Below are 18,759 nucleotides of genomic sequence, written 5' to 3'. Positions count from 1 at the left end.
TGACAAAAGATTTCTAAATATTTCATTACCGTACTTCGAAGCATGTCAACCGCTGTTTAAAATCAATTTTTATGCCATTTTTCTCGTAAAAAAGTGATAATATTCCGACCAGGAATCTGCAATTAGGTAAACAGACGAAAGAAAATACAGCATGGGGTCGACTCGGGCATGCGCCTAAGCCCTTTGTCCTCTGATCGGCCACTTGGCAAAGGCGATAATGTGTTTCAGCCTGTGGCTGCCTCGATATCGTTCAGCTTTTTCCCGGGCTCTGAGAGCCTATGGGAGCCGTAGGAAGTGTCACGTTACAGCTAAGATCCTAAATGTTCAATAAACAGAGCCAAGAACAACAACACCTTGTCAGACAGGCCACTTCCTGCATGAAATCTTCTCAGGTTTTTGCCTGCCATATGAGTTCTGTTTATACTCACAGACACCATTCAAACAGTTTTAGAAACTTTAGGGTGTTTTCTATCCAAAGCCAATAATTATATGCATATTCTAGTTACTGGGCAGGAGTAGTAACCAGATTAAATCGGGTACGTTTTTTATCCGGCCGTGTAAATACTGCCCCCTAGCCCTAACAGGTTTTAAACCCTTTACAATGAAGATCTGTGAAATTATTTGGATTTTTACAAATTATCTTTGAAGACGGTCCAGAAAAAGGGACATTTCTTTTTTTGCTGAGTTTATTATAGCTATGAGCAGCCAATAGTAACGAAGTACTTATTTTACAGTAACAAAAAACATTTATACAGTTGGTAGACTATAGGAAATTGCATACATTATCTGTAACCTACAACGTTGTGATAAAACCCTGGTATTACAAAATACTGCACTTTTGTATTAAACAATTTATAAATAAAAAGTGTTAATGCACTTGTAGTCACATTCATGTCATCGGTTGGTAGTAAAACAATTTGAATTTATCAATACAAAAACAGTCATTTTACGAGAAAACAACTTTGTCCTCGTTGGTAAAACCTGTCTGGTATGTAACTACTTCTAATGGTCAAATAACCTGAAATAGCATGTCTTGAGGGGTGCTGCTATATTAAGGAGTGAGACCATAGTATTACATATAGAACAGAATAATAGGATATGTGTATATTCTTGAAGGAAGTGGAATTCTACTGGAATAGCCATGTAATAAAACCTCAATTATCATCTGCATAGATTCCATGTTATGATTTGTACAGTAAAATACATTTAGGGCACCACTGCTTTCCTTTTATAATATGCATTTGAAAAGAGAAATGCTTAGAATAAATGTAAGGGTGTAGGCCTATATGCTTTGGCAATTATAGAAAAAAGTATCTGGCCTGGTTGGTATAGCAGACCTAGCTGAATTACAATTTGAAATCATTTAAAATACTTCCGCTGTGCTTGATTGAGCTTGTATGTTGCAATAGAACCAACAGAAAAGTCCCAGAAGTACAAACCTGGCAATCCAGGCAGGCAAAAAAAAAAAGCTCAAAGTATTTGAAACATTTCTAAAAGTATGTGAACCCAGGCCTCGTATGGAGTACAGTTGAAGTCGGAAGTTTACATACATCTTAGCCAAATACATTTAAACTCAGTTTTTCACAATTCCTGACATTTAATCCTAGTACAAATTCCCTGTCTTAGGTCAGTTAGGATCACCACTTTATTTTAAGAATGTGAAATGTCAGAATAATAGTAGAGAGAACGATTTACTTCAGCTTTTATTTCTTTAATCACATTCCCAGTGGGTCAGAAGTTTACATACACTCAATTAGTATTTGGTAGCATTGCCTTTAAATTGTTTAACTTGGGTCAAACGTTTCAGATAGCCTTCCACAAGCTTCCCACAATAAATTGGGTGAATTTTGGCCCATTCCTCCTGGCAGAGCTGGTGTAGGCCTCCTTGCTCACACATGCTTTTTCAGTTCTGGCCACAAATTTGGGATGGTGGTCTTCGGCTTGCAAGCCTCCCCCTTTTTCCTCCAAACATAACGATGGTCATTATGGCCAAATAGTTCTATTTTTGTTTCATCAGACCAGAGGACATTTCTCCAAAAAGTACAATCTTTGTCCCCATGTGCAGTTGCAAACCGTAGTCGGGCTTTTTATGGCGGTTTTGGAGCAGTGGCTTCTTCCTTGCTGAGCGGCCTTTCAGGTTATGTCCATATAGGACTCGTTTTACAGTGGATTTAGATACTTTTGTACAGGTTTCCTCCAGCATCTTCACAAGGTCCTTTGCTGTTGTTCTGGGATTGATTTGCACTTTTCGCACCAAAGTACGTTCATCTCTAGGAGACAGAACGCGTCTCCATCCTGAGCGGTATGACGGCTGCATGGTCCCATGGTGTTTATACTTGCGTACTATTGTTTGTACAGATGAACATGGTACCTTCAGGTGTTTGCAAATTGCTCCCAAGGATGAACCAGACTTGTGGAGGTCTACAAATCTTTTTCTTATGTCTTGGCTGATTTCTTTTGATTTTCCCATGATGTCAAGCAAAGAGGCACTGAGTTTGAAGGTAGGCCTTGAAATACATCCACAGGTACACCTCCAATTGACTCAAATGATGTCAAGTAGCCTATCAGAAGCTTCTAAAGCCATGACATCATTTTCTGGAATTTTCCAAGCTGTTTAAAGGCACAGTCAACTTAGTGTATGTAAACTTCTGACCCACTGGAATTGTGATACAGTGAATTATAAGTGAAACAATTTGTCTGTAAACAATTGTTGGAAAAATTACTTGTGTCATGTACAAAGTAGATGTCCTGACCGACTTGCCAAAACTATAGTTTTGTGGAGTGGTTGAAGAACGAGTTTTAATGACTCCAACCTTAAGTGTTTGTAAACTTCCGACTTCAAATGTACATGGAAGGAGAGAGCAGCAATGTCAAAGACACAAACGCGGAATTGTTACACCAATAACCCCTCCTCTGTAATCCAATGCCAGCGACTTAAAAATAAACCAGGGTTATGAACTGGTTCAAAGCGATGACATGTCCTACCCTGTAACTTCATCATAAGTGGGAGGGGAAATAATACTATAATAATAAAACTGTTTGACTGACATCATGAGGTATGATTCAAAATGCACACCACCACAGTACTTTCAGAAAGTAACAGATCATTATTGAAAATGACGCAACGTGTAAACTACACAATATTGGGTTTGCAGGTTTTGAAGTTTGAATTCACTACATAGGGCTCAGACTATAAAATGGTGTACCAATTATTAATAGATTTTACTATTCTACTATCAAACAATTACTAACCCTGCATATTTCAACACTGTTTGAACCCAAAGAAATATGTCCAAAACACAAGAGTATAAATACTGTATCAATAAAAATATATTTTTCTTTGAAATATATTTACTTATTGAGGCCACACTTTCTCAAACGTAAAAATTACAATAAATATAGCACGCTAGCAGTTAATAGCTTTTCCAGCGGGTAGATTTGTGAGGCATGTCCTCTGGTGTACTTGGTTGACCTGAACTTGTTACACATCCATCATAGTTGCTTGAACCATGCTGGAAATTACTATTTCAAATAAAATGATCTAGCCCACCCAGTAAGGTTTGGGATGGCTGTATAGTGTGAATCTAGTAAGAGCAATAGTGATGGATCGATCAGTCAATGTACTGTGAGAGCCAGCGGAAACCGTCTCCGTATCCCTGCCTCTTCAGAACACTACACATGAAGATCTCCATGGGCCTAAGGTTCAGCTCCTTCAGTGACACATTACCCTGAGGAGAGAAACACATAGGCAGAAGAGACAAGTAAAGATTACCCTCCATTCCAACCTTTTCCTTTGCATTGGAGTCAATGTGAGACTACAGAGTTACCATCATAAACTACTACAATGAAGTGGATCCTAACTGTACTCTAAATCAGTCATTTGTCATCCACATCTAATCATTGTCAATACTAGACCCAACTGCCTAGCTCTGTAGTAGTGTTCTCACAATACCAGTATTGCAAAACTACAATACCAGATTTACTTGGCAACTAGGAAAATACAAAGCAGACTTTAACTCTATGGTCCTTCAAAAATCTATTAAAAAACCTATGGAAAATAGTGTCGATTGTGTGCTTTCAAAATAAACCAACTGTGACAACATAATGCTGTTTCTTTCAACATTAGGACTGCTTTATGTTTTGTTTCTTTTTCTTCTTTACTTCCTAGTATGATGGTACTGGTACTATCTGATGTCAGTTGCTCTGGAGGCTGCTGCTCTAGAGGGTAAATTATGTTGTGTGCATTCAACAGTAAGCCCCTCTCCTCCTCACCTTTCCGGTAGTGTGTCCAATGAGTCCGAACATCCCTCGGAGTGCGTCTTCACTGATTGCCTCTTGACGGTCGATCTTATTCCCGAGGATAAGTACAGGCACGTTGTAAATGGTCTCGTCTGTTAGCAGCGCCTGGAGAGGGAGAATGTAGAGGGTCAGTTAAACCTCTAAAAGTTCTACTAAGGTAACATATGATATTGTTTGAAGATGGTCATACCATTGATCCTTTAGCTATTTCAGTTGGAATTTTAGAACCCCTTTAGGTATAAAACTAATTATAAAAAAATATCCTATAAAATATTTACATTTGGGCTTTACTACTATTGCCCTTAGAAACGCATTGAATAACACATGCATAAATGGCAAAAAAGACAGTCCAAAAAAGAAATAACAAGGAATAAGCTGTCTGTCCTATATCTAGGAGATATAAGAAAGCTCACAAATATTTGTTGTTTTAGACACATATTTAACCGCTTATTTTTGTTGGCCCAAAACTACCTCCATTAATTTGTATCGGTTACCTTGAGACTAGTTCTGTGACACTTGTGGGGGCCGTGTTCGTGAGAGTCATCTTTCCATGGAGTCGTCATATTAGTTAGTAGGCCAAACATTTTGGACGCTACAGACATTTTCGTGACGAGACCGATTTTCGGGATGTCTCCTGGTATGACAAACAGCTCTGCAATGCTGCCACTTTCCACCGCAGATGCGAAAGGGCGACATAGGCAGATGCAGTGGATTGGTATCTAGCTTAAAGATGCACTACGCAGAAATCGCTCCGACATTTCCTGTTTGCTAAAATAGTAATAGTTTGTTTAATTACAGTTTATGTGACAAAACAAACAAGTATAGTCTGGAGAATCATTGTACCATTTAAACGGCTGTGAAATACATTTTCCAGAAGCAAAAATATAGTATTTTCAGCTGTTTGAAGCTGGTGTACAAAACCGAAAGAAAAAGACTCAAAAGCTAAACAAAAGAATGGTGCCGGAGGGGATGACCAACTGATGACCAACTCCTAACCAACTGTGCTATTTTGTTATTTTTTTCACGTTGTTTGTAACTTTGTTTTATACTTATTTTGTGCATAATGTTGCTGCTACCGTCTCTTATGACCGAAAATAACTTCTGGACATCAGAACAGCGATTACTCACCTCGAACTGGAAGAATACTTTTTCTTTAACGAGTCTGACGCAAAATATATCCTGATTTCTCGGGAACGGGCCCAAATCCCCGTCATTTGCGTGAAGAAAAGACGGAGAAAAAGGGGGCGGAGGTAAGGCTGCCTTCTGAGAATTTGTAGGCGAGTGAGTAAACCTCCACTACCATCTGTTCTATTGGCCATCATTGGAAAAGAAAATGGATGATATACGATCAAGACTATCCTACCAACGGGATATGAAAAACTGTAATATCTTATGTTTCACGAGTCGTGGCTGAACAACAACACGGATAATGTAGAGCTGGCGGGATTTTCCATGTATCGGCAGGACAGAGAAGCTACGTCTGGTAAGACGAGTGGCGGGGGTGTGTGTCTATTTGTCAACAGCTGGTGCGCGATGTCTAATATTAAAGAAGTCTCGAGGTATTGCTCGCCTGAGGTAGAGTACCTTATGATAAGCTGTAGACCACACTATCTACCAAGAGAGTTCTCATCTATATTATATTATTCGTAGCTGTCTATTTACCACCACTAACCGATGCTGGCACTAAGACAGCACTCAACCAGCTGTATAAGGCCATAAGCAAACAAGAAAATGCTCATCCAGAAGTGGCGCTCCTAGTGGCCGGGGACTTTAATGCAGGCAAACTTAAATCCATTTTACCTCATTTCTACCAGCATGTCACATGTGTAACCAGAGGAGAAAAAAAACAACTCTAGATCACCTTTACGCCACACACAAAGATGCATACAAAGCTCTCCCTCGCCCTTCATTTGGCAAATATGACCATAATTCTATCCTCCTGATTCCTGCTTACAAGCAAAAACTAAAGCAGGAAGTACCAGTGACTCACTCGACACGGAAGTGGTCAGATGACGTGGATGCTACGCTACAGGACTGTTTTGCTAGCACAGACTGGGAAATGGTCCGGGACTCATCCAATGGCATTGAGGTGTATACCACCTCAGTCATCGGCTTCATCAATAAGCGCATCGACAACGACATAGTCGTCCCCACAGTGACCATACGTACATATCCCAACCAGAAACCATGGATTACAAGCAACATCCCCATCGAGCTAAAGGCTGTTTATGTGATGCGGATGATGCTTGTAATCCATTGCTTCTGGTTGGGATATGTACGTATGGTCACTGTGGGGAGGACGTCGTCAATGCACTTATTGATGAAGACGATGACTGCTAAGCCCTCAGACGAACCATCAAACAGGCAAAGCGTCAATACAGGATTAAGATTGAACCCTATTACACCGGCTCTGACGCTCGTCGGATGTGGCAGGGCTTGAAAACTGTTACGGAGTACAAAGGGAAACCCAGCTGCGAGCTGCCAAGTGACGCGAGCCTACCAGACGAGCTAAATGCCTTTTATGCAACACTGAAGCATGCATGAGAGCACCAGCTGTTCCAGACGACTGTGTGATAACGCTCTCGGTAGCTGATGTGAGTAAGACCTTTAAACAGGTCAACATTCACAAAGCCGCAGGGCCAGACGGATTACCAGGATGTGTACTCAAAGCCAACTGGCAAGTGTCTTCACTGACATTTTCAACCTCTCCTTGACCGAGTCTATAATACCTACATGTTTCAAGCATACCACCATAGTTCCTGTGCCCAAGAAAGCAAAGGTAACCTGCCTAAATTATTACCGGCCCGTAGCACTTACATCGGTGGCCATGAAGTGCTTTGAAAGTCTGGTCATGGCTCACATCATCATCCCAGATACCCTAGACCCACTCCAATTCACATACCGCCCCAACATATCCACAGATGATGCAATCTCTATTGCACTCCACACTGCCCTTTCCCACTTGGACAAAAGGAACACCTATGTGTGAATGCTGTTCATGGACTACAGCTCAGCGTTCAACACCATAGTGCCCACAAAGCTCATTACTAAGCTAAGGACCCTGGGACTAAACACCTCCCTCTGCAACTGGATCCTGGACTTCCTGACGGGCCGCCCGCAGGTGGTAAGGGTAGGCAACAACACGTCTGCCACGCTGATCCTCAACACTGGAGCCCCTCAGAGGTGAATGCTTAGTCCCCTCATGTACTCCCTGTTCACCCACGACTGCTTGGCCAAACACGACTCCAACACCATCATTACGTCTGCTGACGACAACAGTGTTAAGCCTGATTAGCGACAACGATGAGACAGCCTATAGGGAGGAGCCTATAGGGAGGAGCCTATAGGAGAGACCTGGCAGTGTGGTGCCAGGACAGCACCCTCTCCCTCAATGTGATCAAGACAAAGGAGTGATCATGGACTACAGGAAAAGGCAGGCCGAACAGGCCCCCATTAACATCGACCGGGCTGTAGTGGAGCGGGTCGAGAGTTTCAAGTTCCTTGGTGTCCATGTCACCAACGAACTATCATGGTCCAAACACACCAAGACAGTCGTGAAGAGGGCACTATATCTTTTCCACCTCAGGAGACTGAAAATATTTGGCATGGGTCCCCAGATCCTCAAAGTTCTGCAGCTGCACCATCGAGAGCATCCTGACCGGTTGCATCACCGTCTGGTATGGCAACTGCTCAGCATCTGACCGTAAGGCAGTGGTAGTGGCTTCCTGCCATCCAGGACCTATATACTAGGTGGTGTCAGAGGAAAGCCCAAAAAATTGTCAAAGACTCCAGTCACCCAAGTCATAGACTGTTCTCTCTGATACCGCACAGCAAGCGGTACCGGAGCGCCAAGACTAGGACCAAAAGGCTCCTTAACAGCTTCTACCACCAAGCCATAAGACTGCTGAACAATTAATCAAATGGCCACCCGGACTATTTACATTGACACCCCCCCATTTGCTGCTACTCGCTGTTTATTATCTATGCATAGTCACTTTACCTTTACCTACATGTACAAATTACCTCGACTAACCTGTACCTCCGCACATTGAATTGGTACCTGTACCCCCTGTATATAGTCTTGTTATTGTTATTTAAATTGTGTACGTTTTTTCATTTTTGATTTACTTTCCTTTATTTGGTAAATGTTCTCTTAACTCTTCCTTTAACTGCATTGTTGGTCAAGGGCTTGTAAGTAAGCATTTCACGGTAAGGTCTACACCTGTTGTAGTCGACGCATGTGACAAATAAAGTTTGATTTGATTTGAAATAGCGCACATAGAACTGATCTACCATTTCTTAGACTTGTTTTCAACGAGTGACAGATCTATAACTCAAATTTCTATGTGACTTTTTCAGGGGTCGCCCAAAAAGTCACATATCGCAGCTTTAAACTGATGGATTTCGATCAGGATTTTTGTATTATGTTCATTAAGTTGATGCACAGGTGCGTCAATAGACTCTTAAGGATTAATGCCCTGCTCATCAGTGAAAAGCAATGGTGTATTGATTAGCATTAAGCCATACAATAACTACTGGGTGTAAGATACTGTATACTGCTTATTTACTACTACTATTTATTTTCTTTGTTGAATTGTGTTGGGGGGGCTTACATCCAGTTCAATTTTGGCTTCTTGTAGTCTCTCATGGTCTGCACAATCCACCAGGTAAACTATACCATTTATAGCTGGGAGGTAGTTCTTCCAGATTCTTCTGGCTGTGAGTGAAAATCAAAGCAGTTTCATTGATCACAAGTAACTTGTCACTGCCACTTAAGCCTTAGTATCACCTGAAGATTTAAAGACTTAACCATAAGTTAACCAAGTTTGAGTTCTAATGTGTACCTTGTGTGTGACCACCAAGATCAAATGTTGTGAACGTCATCCCAGCAATGGTTAACTCTTCTGATGCTGTGGGACAGAGGCAGACAAATAGACTACTTTAGGAACACCAGACAAAGGTCATTCAATGAGAGCATTTAAAAGAGAACGATGGACAGCCATAGGTAAGTAAGCAAGGTGACTGAACCTCCTTTGCCTTACTGGGATGTAGTGTTGGCACATGCTGTCCCAGTCGGTCATCTCTGAGCATGTGCAGTAGGGTTGTTTTCCCAGCATTGTCCAAACCAAGGAACACCAGTTTCCCAGACTTCTTATACAAACCTGGAGGGAGATACAAGCGAAGAGACAACCTATTTACCATAACATTTTATGTAGGAAAATATGATGCTGACAATACGACATGGGATTGAATACCTGATCTGACCATAATATGATTAGGTTAGGAATGTGATTGAGAAAGAAAACACAGTTATTGGTACAGCATGAGTCAAACGCTACAGATACACTCAGAAATAAAGTTGATCACTCTTCAGTAAGTAATGAATCTTTCTTCAGTAGTTAGTTTTAATGATTGAATGGTTTAAATTGTATTATAAACTGGGTGGTTCGAGCCCTGAATGCTGATTGGCTGACAGCCGTGGTATATCAGACCGTATACCACGGGTATGACAAAACATTTATTTTTACAGCTCTAATTACGTTGGTAACCAGTTTATAATAGCAATAAGGCACCTCAGGGCTTTGTGATTTATGGCCAATATACTACGGCTAAGGGTTGTATCCAGGCACTCCCCGTTGCGTCACGCATAAGAACAGCCCTTAGCCGTGGTATATTGGCCATATACCACACCTCCTCTAGCCTTATAGCTTAAATGCACTGTACCTAGTAACTGCAGCACACCACTGAGGCCTCTGTAGATCCAGTTAAATATAAACGACATGTCTGTTATCTTCACCTGAAACAGAACGGTTAAATAACAGTCACTTACAGAGTTAATGAAAATCCTGACGGTACTTAACTCTTATCTATACTCGGCTTTATTCGTTAGAGGACAGACAAGGGCCAACTACAACTCTGCCACGCAAGAGAAAGTTAGACATATTGCCTCTACACATTGCTTCTGGCTCTACCCATTTCTATACCCATATACTTCACATCTTATTTGTGAAAGAGCAAGTAAAGTGCTGGCCCCAAGTTTTCCAGACATTTTCCATATGCACAGAATTTCTCTCAAATTTTGTGCACAAATTTGTTTACATCCCTGTTAGTGAACATTTCTCCTTTGCCAAGATAATCCATCCACCTGACAGGTGTGGTATATCAAGAAGCTGATTAAACAGCATGATCATTACACAGGTGCACCTAGTGCTGGGGCCACTAAAATGTGCTGTTGTCACACAACACAATACCTGTAACGCCCTGGCCATAGAGAGGGGTTTTTTGTTCTTTATTTTGGTTAGGCCAGGGTGTTACATTGGGTGGGCGTTCTATGTTCTTTTTCTAGGTTTTTGTATTTCTGTGTTTTGGGCCGTGTGTGGCTCCCAATCAGGCACAGCTGAAGTTCGTTGTTGTTGATTGGGAGTAACACATAAGGAGCATGTTTTTCCTTTGGGTTTTGTGGGTAATTGTATTTTGTTCGTTTTGTACCTAGCAGAACTGTAGGCTGTCGTTCATTTTCATGTTTTGTTTAAAGTGTTTCTATTAATTAAATATTGAATATGAACACTCACTCTGCTGCGTATTGGTCCACCTTTTCCGACGATGACTTCTCTGTTTCATCTGACGACGAAGACAGCCGTTACAGAATTACCCACCAACAACGGACCAAGCAGCGGAGGAAGGAGAAGCGCCAGGAGAGGAGCGTTCAGGATTCGTGGACTTGGGAGGAAATCCTGGACGTGAAAGGTCCATGGGCTCAAGCTGGGGATTATCGCCGCCCGCAGTGGGAGATCGAGGCGGCAAGAGCTGAGAGGCGCTGGTACGAGGAAAGGGAGCGCAGCAGACACGAGAGGCAGCCCCAAAATGTATTTGGGGCTGCCTTTGTTAAATCATCACCCGTTTGGCGGAGTAGGCTGTGATTCGATGATAAATTAACAGGCACCGCATTGATTATATGCAACGCAGGACAAGCTAGTTAAACTAGTAATATTATCAACCATGAGTAGTTAACTAGTGATTATGTTAAGATTGATTGTTTTTTATAAGATAAGTTTAATGCTAGCTAGCAACTTACCTTGGCTCCTTGCTGCACTCGCGTAACAGGTGGTCAGCCTGCCACACAGTCTCCTCGTGGATTACAATGTAATCGGCCATAATCGGTGTCCAAAAATGCCGATTACCAATTGTTATGAAAACTTGAAATCGGCCCTTATTAATTGGCCATGACCTCTAATCAATATATTCAGCTATTTACTCAGATTCTAAAATGCTAATTAGCATCAAAGTAGACATCATGCCACACTACAAATCTGCAGCTCCTGCACTTCATCTCTAGCTGACACCTTTGCTAACAGGTAGTGTCAATTTAAAATTTGCACAAGACAGCTCACAGAATTGTCAATTTAAAGAAATGTAGCCAATTTATTAATTGCTAAATGTAGCTAACATTAGATAGAATCTCTGGATTAACTTACATTTGCCTCGATTTCGCTGGCTCATCCAGATCACCATGGCATTTGTAGTTCTTTATGATAGCCACATTAGCATTTCATTTTTGGGGTGGCAAATACAGGTGAACATATTGTTAAGTCACCTTCTCCTAGAGATTTGCAGGTATATCAAAACGTCATGCCAGGGTAAGCCTACACAAAAGACAGACCTTATTTTATGGTGGAAAAAAACAATTGAAACCATTTCTAGATTTCATGGGTATTACGACCAATGTTCCCTCAAATTTTTTGGGCACTGAGCAGATTTCAGGTTTTCTGAGAGCAAATTTCAATGACTTGTGAAATTTCTGTGCAACTTCCAGTGTGTGTTTTACTGTGACCACTGTGGCTGTACCCACTTTAAGTTAGTTTTAAGTGGCCAAGAAGGCTACTGTGGCTATTTGATCATAATGTACGCCTACCATTAAAAACAATGGAGAAAATGCATCCCATTACATTTTAACATGGAAATAGCTGTTCTACCATTCAGCCTACAGTAGCAGCCAATGTGTGGTGTTCAGGCCTATATACCATAAGACTTTTGAAGAAAGAAAAACAACACTTTACAAAATAAAATGCATTATTATTCCCATACTATTATTACAGAGAATCAGACAAATTATATTGGCAAATTATATTTGACTCGCTTTTCAAAGAGGTCTAGAAATGTATATGTTTTGTGCTCTTGTAGGAAGCAATCACAGCCCTATTGCTGACTACAAATGATCTATAACTGGGCTAATAACTCACTAACTAGCAAAGGATATGAACAAAATGTGCACACGTGGCTACATGCAGCTCTCACTTTGATCTCAAATCAAGCTCATCTACCCACGACCGCTCATGCTGTAAACACAGTCTGTGTAGAGTAAGGGCTGAGTAGTGCATGTCAACTCAATAGAATCCTACTCCGATAAGTTCTGCCAACAACAAAATCTCTTGCATAGTTCATTTTGTATCGGTATGTTGCATTGAAAGTGGCTAATATTGCATTGATTCGATCACAATTGCCACAGTAAAGGGAAACATTGATAGTGTTTACAGAAAAAACTCTAGAACAGTGGACACCAACCTTTCCTGAGTGAGTCAAAATGCAAGCCTAGATCTACCATTAACATTTTTTTTTAAGTCATGTTTAAAAAAAAGTCTACGCAACATTAACCAATTTTAAACAGTACTGTAACAATTAAGTTTGTGCAGTAAGCTATAGGCCCAATACATTATCACCGCATATTGGCTTTGCTTTAATTGCCCTGCCAATGCATTGTTGTTCTTGACCAATCTTTTTTAATTATATTTCAACATTTGAGGTAGGCTATATGTTCACACCATTAATAGATATGTTGTTGTATTACTTGTGAAGCACAGCTGAGTGAGTGTAACAGATAGGAAATCCCTGATTTTGTAGGGTTTTCCTCAGATCATCCTTGGGAGGTTGAGCAACAAACTGAGCTGTGTCTCTGTTGCCCAACACATTTAACTTCACCACAGTATCTAGTAGTAGTGGCTAGGGTTGCAAAGAGTCGGAAACTTTACGGTAAATTTCAGGAAAAGTGAACCTTTTTTGTGGGATACACATAAGGTAATTTATTCTTGGTCTTGTGGCATATTTTGGTTAAACTATCCCCAATTCAATGGAATTGCAACCCTCTGCATGCACAGTGCATTCTTCCATCACATGTACAGCTGATTCTCAAGATCTTGCACACTAATGAGATGCTTTGAGCCCACACTACTACACTGTCTGATCCAAGGACTACATGCTTTCTGGTAAGTTTTGATTACAATACTGTGTGGGGTGAATATATTTTATATGACATACATTATTTTTTGTTAACTAGTAAATAGTAGACTACAGCAAAGTGTGTTTAAATCATTTCTAACTTGTTAACAATTTCTGCTAGTTAGTTTTTGCTACCATGTGGGTTTAGCTTGCTTGAGCCTGCTAACTGAGTGTTAATTCACCTGTTTCCATACATGTTTCATTTTAAAATATGTAAAAAGGAGTTTAATCTAACTGCTTAACTATTTATCTGTACATTGAATTGTATCTGTATTTTTTTTACTCATTTTTTTCTAATTTTTACATGAAAATGCCACGGGCACTATCTGATGTGTGGAGACATTTCACTGCAGCTAATGTATAGGGAAAAGCTGTGTACATTTGCAAATATTGTGCCAAATCCCTCTATTTGAGGTGAAAATGATGAATCAGACACCTTATCAATAGATGGCAACAGCTCACGGTCCTCCTGGAATCAGAAGTGTTTTTGACTCAATGGAGGAACGTAGTCAGAGAAATGCTGATGAATGTCTTGCTCGAGCTGTGTATGCAACTGGTTCACCTCTGATGCTCACAGGCAATGGAAGAGATTTCTGAATGTTCATCGCCCAGCATACACCCCTCCAACCAGACATGCTTCATCTACTCATTTGCTGGGTGCAGAGTTTAACAGAGTTCAAGTAAAGGTCAAGCAAATCATAGAGAAAGCAGACTGTATTGCAATCATCTCTGATGGGTGGTCGAATGTTCGTGGGCAAGGAATAATTAACTACATCATCTCCACCCCTCAACCAGTATTCTACAAGAGCACAGACACAAGGGACAACAGACACACCGGTCTCTACATTGCAGATGAGCTGAAGGCAGTCATCAATGACCTTGGACCACAGAAGGTATTTGCACTGGTGACAGACAATGCTGTGAACATGAAGGCTGCTTGGTCTAAAGTGGAGGAGTCCTACCCTCACATCACACCCATTGGCTGTGCTGCTCATGCATTGAATCTGCTCCTCAAAGACATCATGGCACTGAAAACAATGGATACACTCTACAAGAGAGCCAAGAAAATGGTTAGGTATGTGAAGGGACATCAAGTTATAGCTGCAATCTACCTCACCAAGCAAAGTGAGAAGAATATGAGCACCACATTGAAGCTGCCCAGCAACACCTGTTGGGGTGGTGTTGTCATCATGTTTGACAGTCTCCTGGAGGGGAAGGACTCTCTCCAAGAAATAGCCATATCACAGTCTGCCGATATGGACAGCCCCATCAAGAAGATCCTCCTGGATTATGTATTTTGGGAGAGTGGTAAACAGCCTGAAACCTATAGCAGCAGCCATTGCACAGATTGAGGGAGACAATGCCATCCTGTCTGATGTTGGAGGTTGGAAAGTGACAGTGAAAGTGACATCAGTCTGATGTTCAAGAGGGGGACATTGAGGAGGTCTACATGGAAGCCTGAGAGGAAGACAACCAAAGCTTTAGTTTCTAGACTATTATTTTACAGATGTATGTTGAAAACGTTTTTGGGAGATGCGATGGATCATTCAATATTCCCTTTTGTTGTTCAGTGAAATCATCCCATGTGAAGAGTCACATTTAATTAAAGTTCAATTTGTAACAAATTGTTTTTTTTTTATTTCTATTGGAAGGATTTAATAATTTGCAATTGTCTACTTATGATAGGGTAAAAGGTTTATGTTTCTGTCTCCATATGATATGGTAAATAATCCAATGCAAAAAATATATACATTTAAATGGTATTAATATTAATTTGCATATTCCCACGTAAACTTTCCATCTCTGAATATTCCCCAAAATGTGCAACCCTAGTAGTGGCACCTTCCCTAATAGTATAGGGTGAAAAATGACAAAAAACTCACTGTATGCAGCCCCTCAGATTACGTGGTTAATAGCATGGCGCATCCACCCGCAATACATCCAAATACCTATGACAGGTTAGGCCCCTTACCCCAAGGCAGTAGTAATTTAAAGATGGTTCTGCTTTAAAATAATGAAAATATATTGCCAGTTTTAGGCAACACAACAGGCACAATTTCACAGAATAACCTATAACCTACTGTAACCTAACTCACGTGCAAGGTTAGCCTAGCTTGAAGACACTATACCAGATATCCCAATAACAAACAAAAATAACGAATGACACCCGTTACTGTGTTCATGGAGTCTGTATGAGGGCTAATAGAAGTAGACTGCAACGTTGTCACGGTAATATTATTCTCCTTTGAATGGCTAATTAGGCCTAAATGTTCATTATTAACAGTGTCCCTTCTTATCCTTGCCCTACTATGTAATGTCAAACAACTGAAAAGTCCCCAACTTTAGATGTCCTCCTTCAGGTCATAAACACAAAGTTCAATTACTTCCACGGGAATCACTCCGGTGGGTAACGTTAGAAAGCTAGCATCACTCTGGCGAAAATGACAGTCATTCGGTGGTATGGAACAATCCTCTTCCAGAACTAGCACGTCCTCTTTCTCCAACGATACTCAGAGGTAAGTTACTTTCTGAATCCGGCTCCTCTACTCGTTATCGTTCTTTCTTTCCTCCTTTTACAACACACTTGCCTGCGCACTCCCTGGCGCCATCTCTCCCGGGGATCTTTTTAGAACAGGTGTTGTGCGGAAAATCTCCCCCCTGTTAGAATTCTCCCCCCCTTCGCGTTCTTCATTGCTGCGACTTGTTTGCTAGTTGAGATTTCTGCTCTTCATTCCGTTGTCAGTTTAGCCTACATTTCACTGATCTTAGTAGCAGAAAGCATTTTTGTCTGCAGTTTTCGGTTTGGCTATTTGTTTCAAGTGTATGTGGCGGTTCTTGCTTGTATGACGCCTTGGGCGAACCACCCCTTTCAGCGCCCGCCCGCACCCGGGGGTCAAGATGCTGCGCTGGGCAGCTGCCCATGTCTCCCGTACCTAAATCCGCTACTGATTTGTATTAGTCTATAAATAAATATCTTTGCCAAAATTCGTCATCTCTCACATGTCTTATTCGACAAGTATTTTTTAAAGTGTAAGATAATTCAGCCATAGTTGTTCTTAAATGTTTATTGCTTGCCAACATTTTACTCCCTCTATGTTTAAGATAAAACCCATACATTAATTATTAATTTCGGTTGCTTATCCTGACGTGAAATTTGTTCTATAGAAAGTATTTGACTCTGTGTGACACAGAAAGTATTTGACTCTAGCCACATAATTAAGGAAATTAGAAGGGAGGGGGGAATTCTGGCAGGGGGGAGATTTTCGGCACAACACCAGCCGTTATGTCACCTGGCTCACAGTAGTCTTGGAAAGCCATATTCATAGACTCTGCCACATGAGCATACATTTAAATAATTTTCTTTTTCTGGGCTGATGGTACATGCATATCTGAAGGTCAGTCTGCCTCAACATCCCTCCACTCTCCCTTTCCTCCACTGACACTGACCAAAAAGGGCCACCATCTTCCAGCTGATGGTGAAACTCGAGTCAAATGGCATTATTTCTGCCACATGCACAAATTCATGTTACTCCTATGAACAGAGAAAGTGAAATATTCCTTGACATAAACCCCCCAAGCCACTAATAATAACACAAGCCACTTTCCTACACGCTGCTGCAGTGCTTGTTGTAGCGCTGAGTGGAAATAGGAAGAACACACATTTTATGGCTAATAAAAGTGTTGACAGTGCCGAGTAAGAACTTAAACATGAACTCACTAATAAAAACATCTTTGCTGTATTTGTTGACAGTCTCTGCATTGAGCATGGTGATCTTAGGCTTGTGTGCAGCTTCTCAGCCATGGAAATCCATTTCATGAAGCTCCTGAGGAACAGTTCGTGCCCAGAGGTAGATTAGAACTCAGTAGTGAGTGTTGCAACCGAGGACTGTCAATTTTTACACTCTACAGCACTCAGTGATCCCATTCTGTGAGCTTGTGTGGCCTACCACTTTGTGGCTGTGTTTGTCTATGGAGATTGCATGGCGGTGTGCTCAATTTTATACACCTGTCAGCAACAGATGTGGCTGAAATACCCTAATCCACTAATTTTGATGGTGTGTCCACATTTGTGTATATATAGTGCAGGTAGACAACTGTCACCCATTCACACTAACAGGGAGCTGGCTAACTGATCATAGCAGTCAGACTGTTCATAAAAATAGTCCAGCAAGAACAAATTGTGGCTACAGATGACATTTGATACCTCTGGGGCAGCCATGACTGACTGATACACACATCACATTCTTGATAGTGTCTACTAACTTGCTGTGTGAATATCATGACAGTGACCTTAAGGAATGCAACAACTAATTCTAGAGTTTACCTATATCTGCCCGGCTATGATAAAACTCAAGGTTATTGGAGTAAGATTGGTTATTGACTATAGATATACACTAGACATTACTGCTGTGCAATTGTTACAATGGACAATATAATATCATAGCTATAGGCCTACTGTTGACACCATATAGAAATCCAGTTTGGAAGCAGGTGACTGTAAACTTGCAACATCAGCGTTGCTGGAATAAACATCAGTGTAAACAAACAACCCACTCCAATTGATCAAACTCAAAGCATACTGGCCTGATTTTCTGATAAACAAGTGTGTAATGTTGATTTTCATGGAACTGATGGCAAAAAATGTAATAATTTACCTTGTGTCCGTGGCTCTAACACTCCGTCCCGTTACTTTTGGTCAAGGCTTATTTTCCGTGAATGACTGGTCCAAAAATAATTTGACAGTTTACCGGAACTGCGTAACAACTACTATTGGGACAGGCGTCACGTCAAATTACGATCCTATACCTTTATATAATTTGATTTTCTAAGACAAGGAACTCAGTCTCACATCAAAACAAAGTTTATATATTTTTCGAATCTAAAAATACACGAATGGCAATTTGTAGTCGCACCACTACTATGCAGAGAATGTCCCATAGGGCGGCGGACAATTGCCCCAGCGTCGTCCGGGTTAGGGGAGGATTAGGTCGCTGTATGCCGTCATTGTAAATAAGAATTTGTTCTTAACTGACTTGCCTAGTTAAATAAAAGGTTAAAAAAATTAAATTACAATTCCTGAGCGCCTTGGTATAGAAAATGACCGCTAGATGGCAGTAGAACACAACATACAAACGTGTCTTTTCCACAGTACAGTATTCGACTGTTCTAGCAAAGGGTAACCAAATC

The 18,759-nt window shown here is 40.9% G+C and overlaps 1 protein-coding gene across 3 annotated transcripts; it reads right to left on the bottom strand.

The window, feature by feature from the left end:
* Positions 1-3,314: 3,314 nt before the first annotated feature.
* LOC115153344 (GTP-binding protein SAR1a) lies at positions 3,315-18,529 on the bottom strand. Of its 3 annotated transcripts, none has more exons than XM_029698694.1 (7): positions 18,228-18,529; positions 10,024-10,096; positions 9,342-9,461; positions 9,144-9,209; positions 8,913-9,016; positions 4,273-4,404; positions 3,315-3,728 (listed from the first exon to the last, which is right to left on the bottom strand). In XM_029698694.1, the coding sequence occupies exons 2-7, from the start codon at positions 10,079-10,081 to the stop codon at positions 3,612-3,614; spliced, it is 597 nt and encodes a 198-aa protein (XP_029554554.1). In that variant the 5' UTR covers positions 10,082-10,096; positions 18,228-18,529; the 3' UTR covers positions 3,315-3,611. The 3 variants fall into 3 exon arrangements, with proteins under 3 accessions (XP_029554554.1, XP_029554553.1, XP_029554555.1); XM_029698693.1 differs by lacking the exon at positions 18,228-18,529 and adding an exon at positions 17,291-18,180; XM_029698695.1 differs by lacking the exon at positions 18,228-18,529 and adding an exon at positions 10,872-10,895.
* Between the last annotated feature and the right edge of the window lie 230 nt (positions 18,530-18,759).

The sequence above is a fragment of the Salmo trutta genome, chromosome 18 (genome assembly GCF_901001165.1).
Source record: "Salmo trutta chromosome 18, fSalTru1.1, whole genome shotgun sequence".
Classification (NCBI taxonomy): Eukaryota; Metazoa; Chordata; class Actinopteri; order Salmoniformes; family Salmonidae; genus Salmo; species Salmo trutta.
The sequence above is the reverse complement of the archived record's forward strand: the minus strand, read 5'-3'. Positions and strand labels throughout refer to the sequence as shown.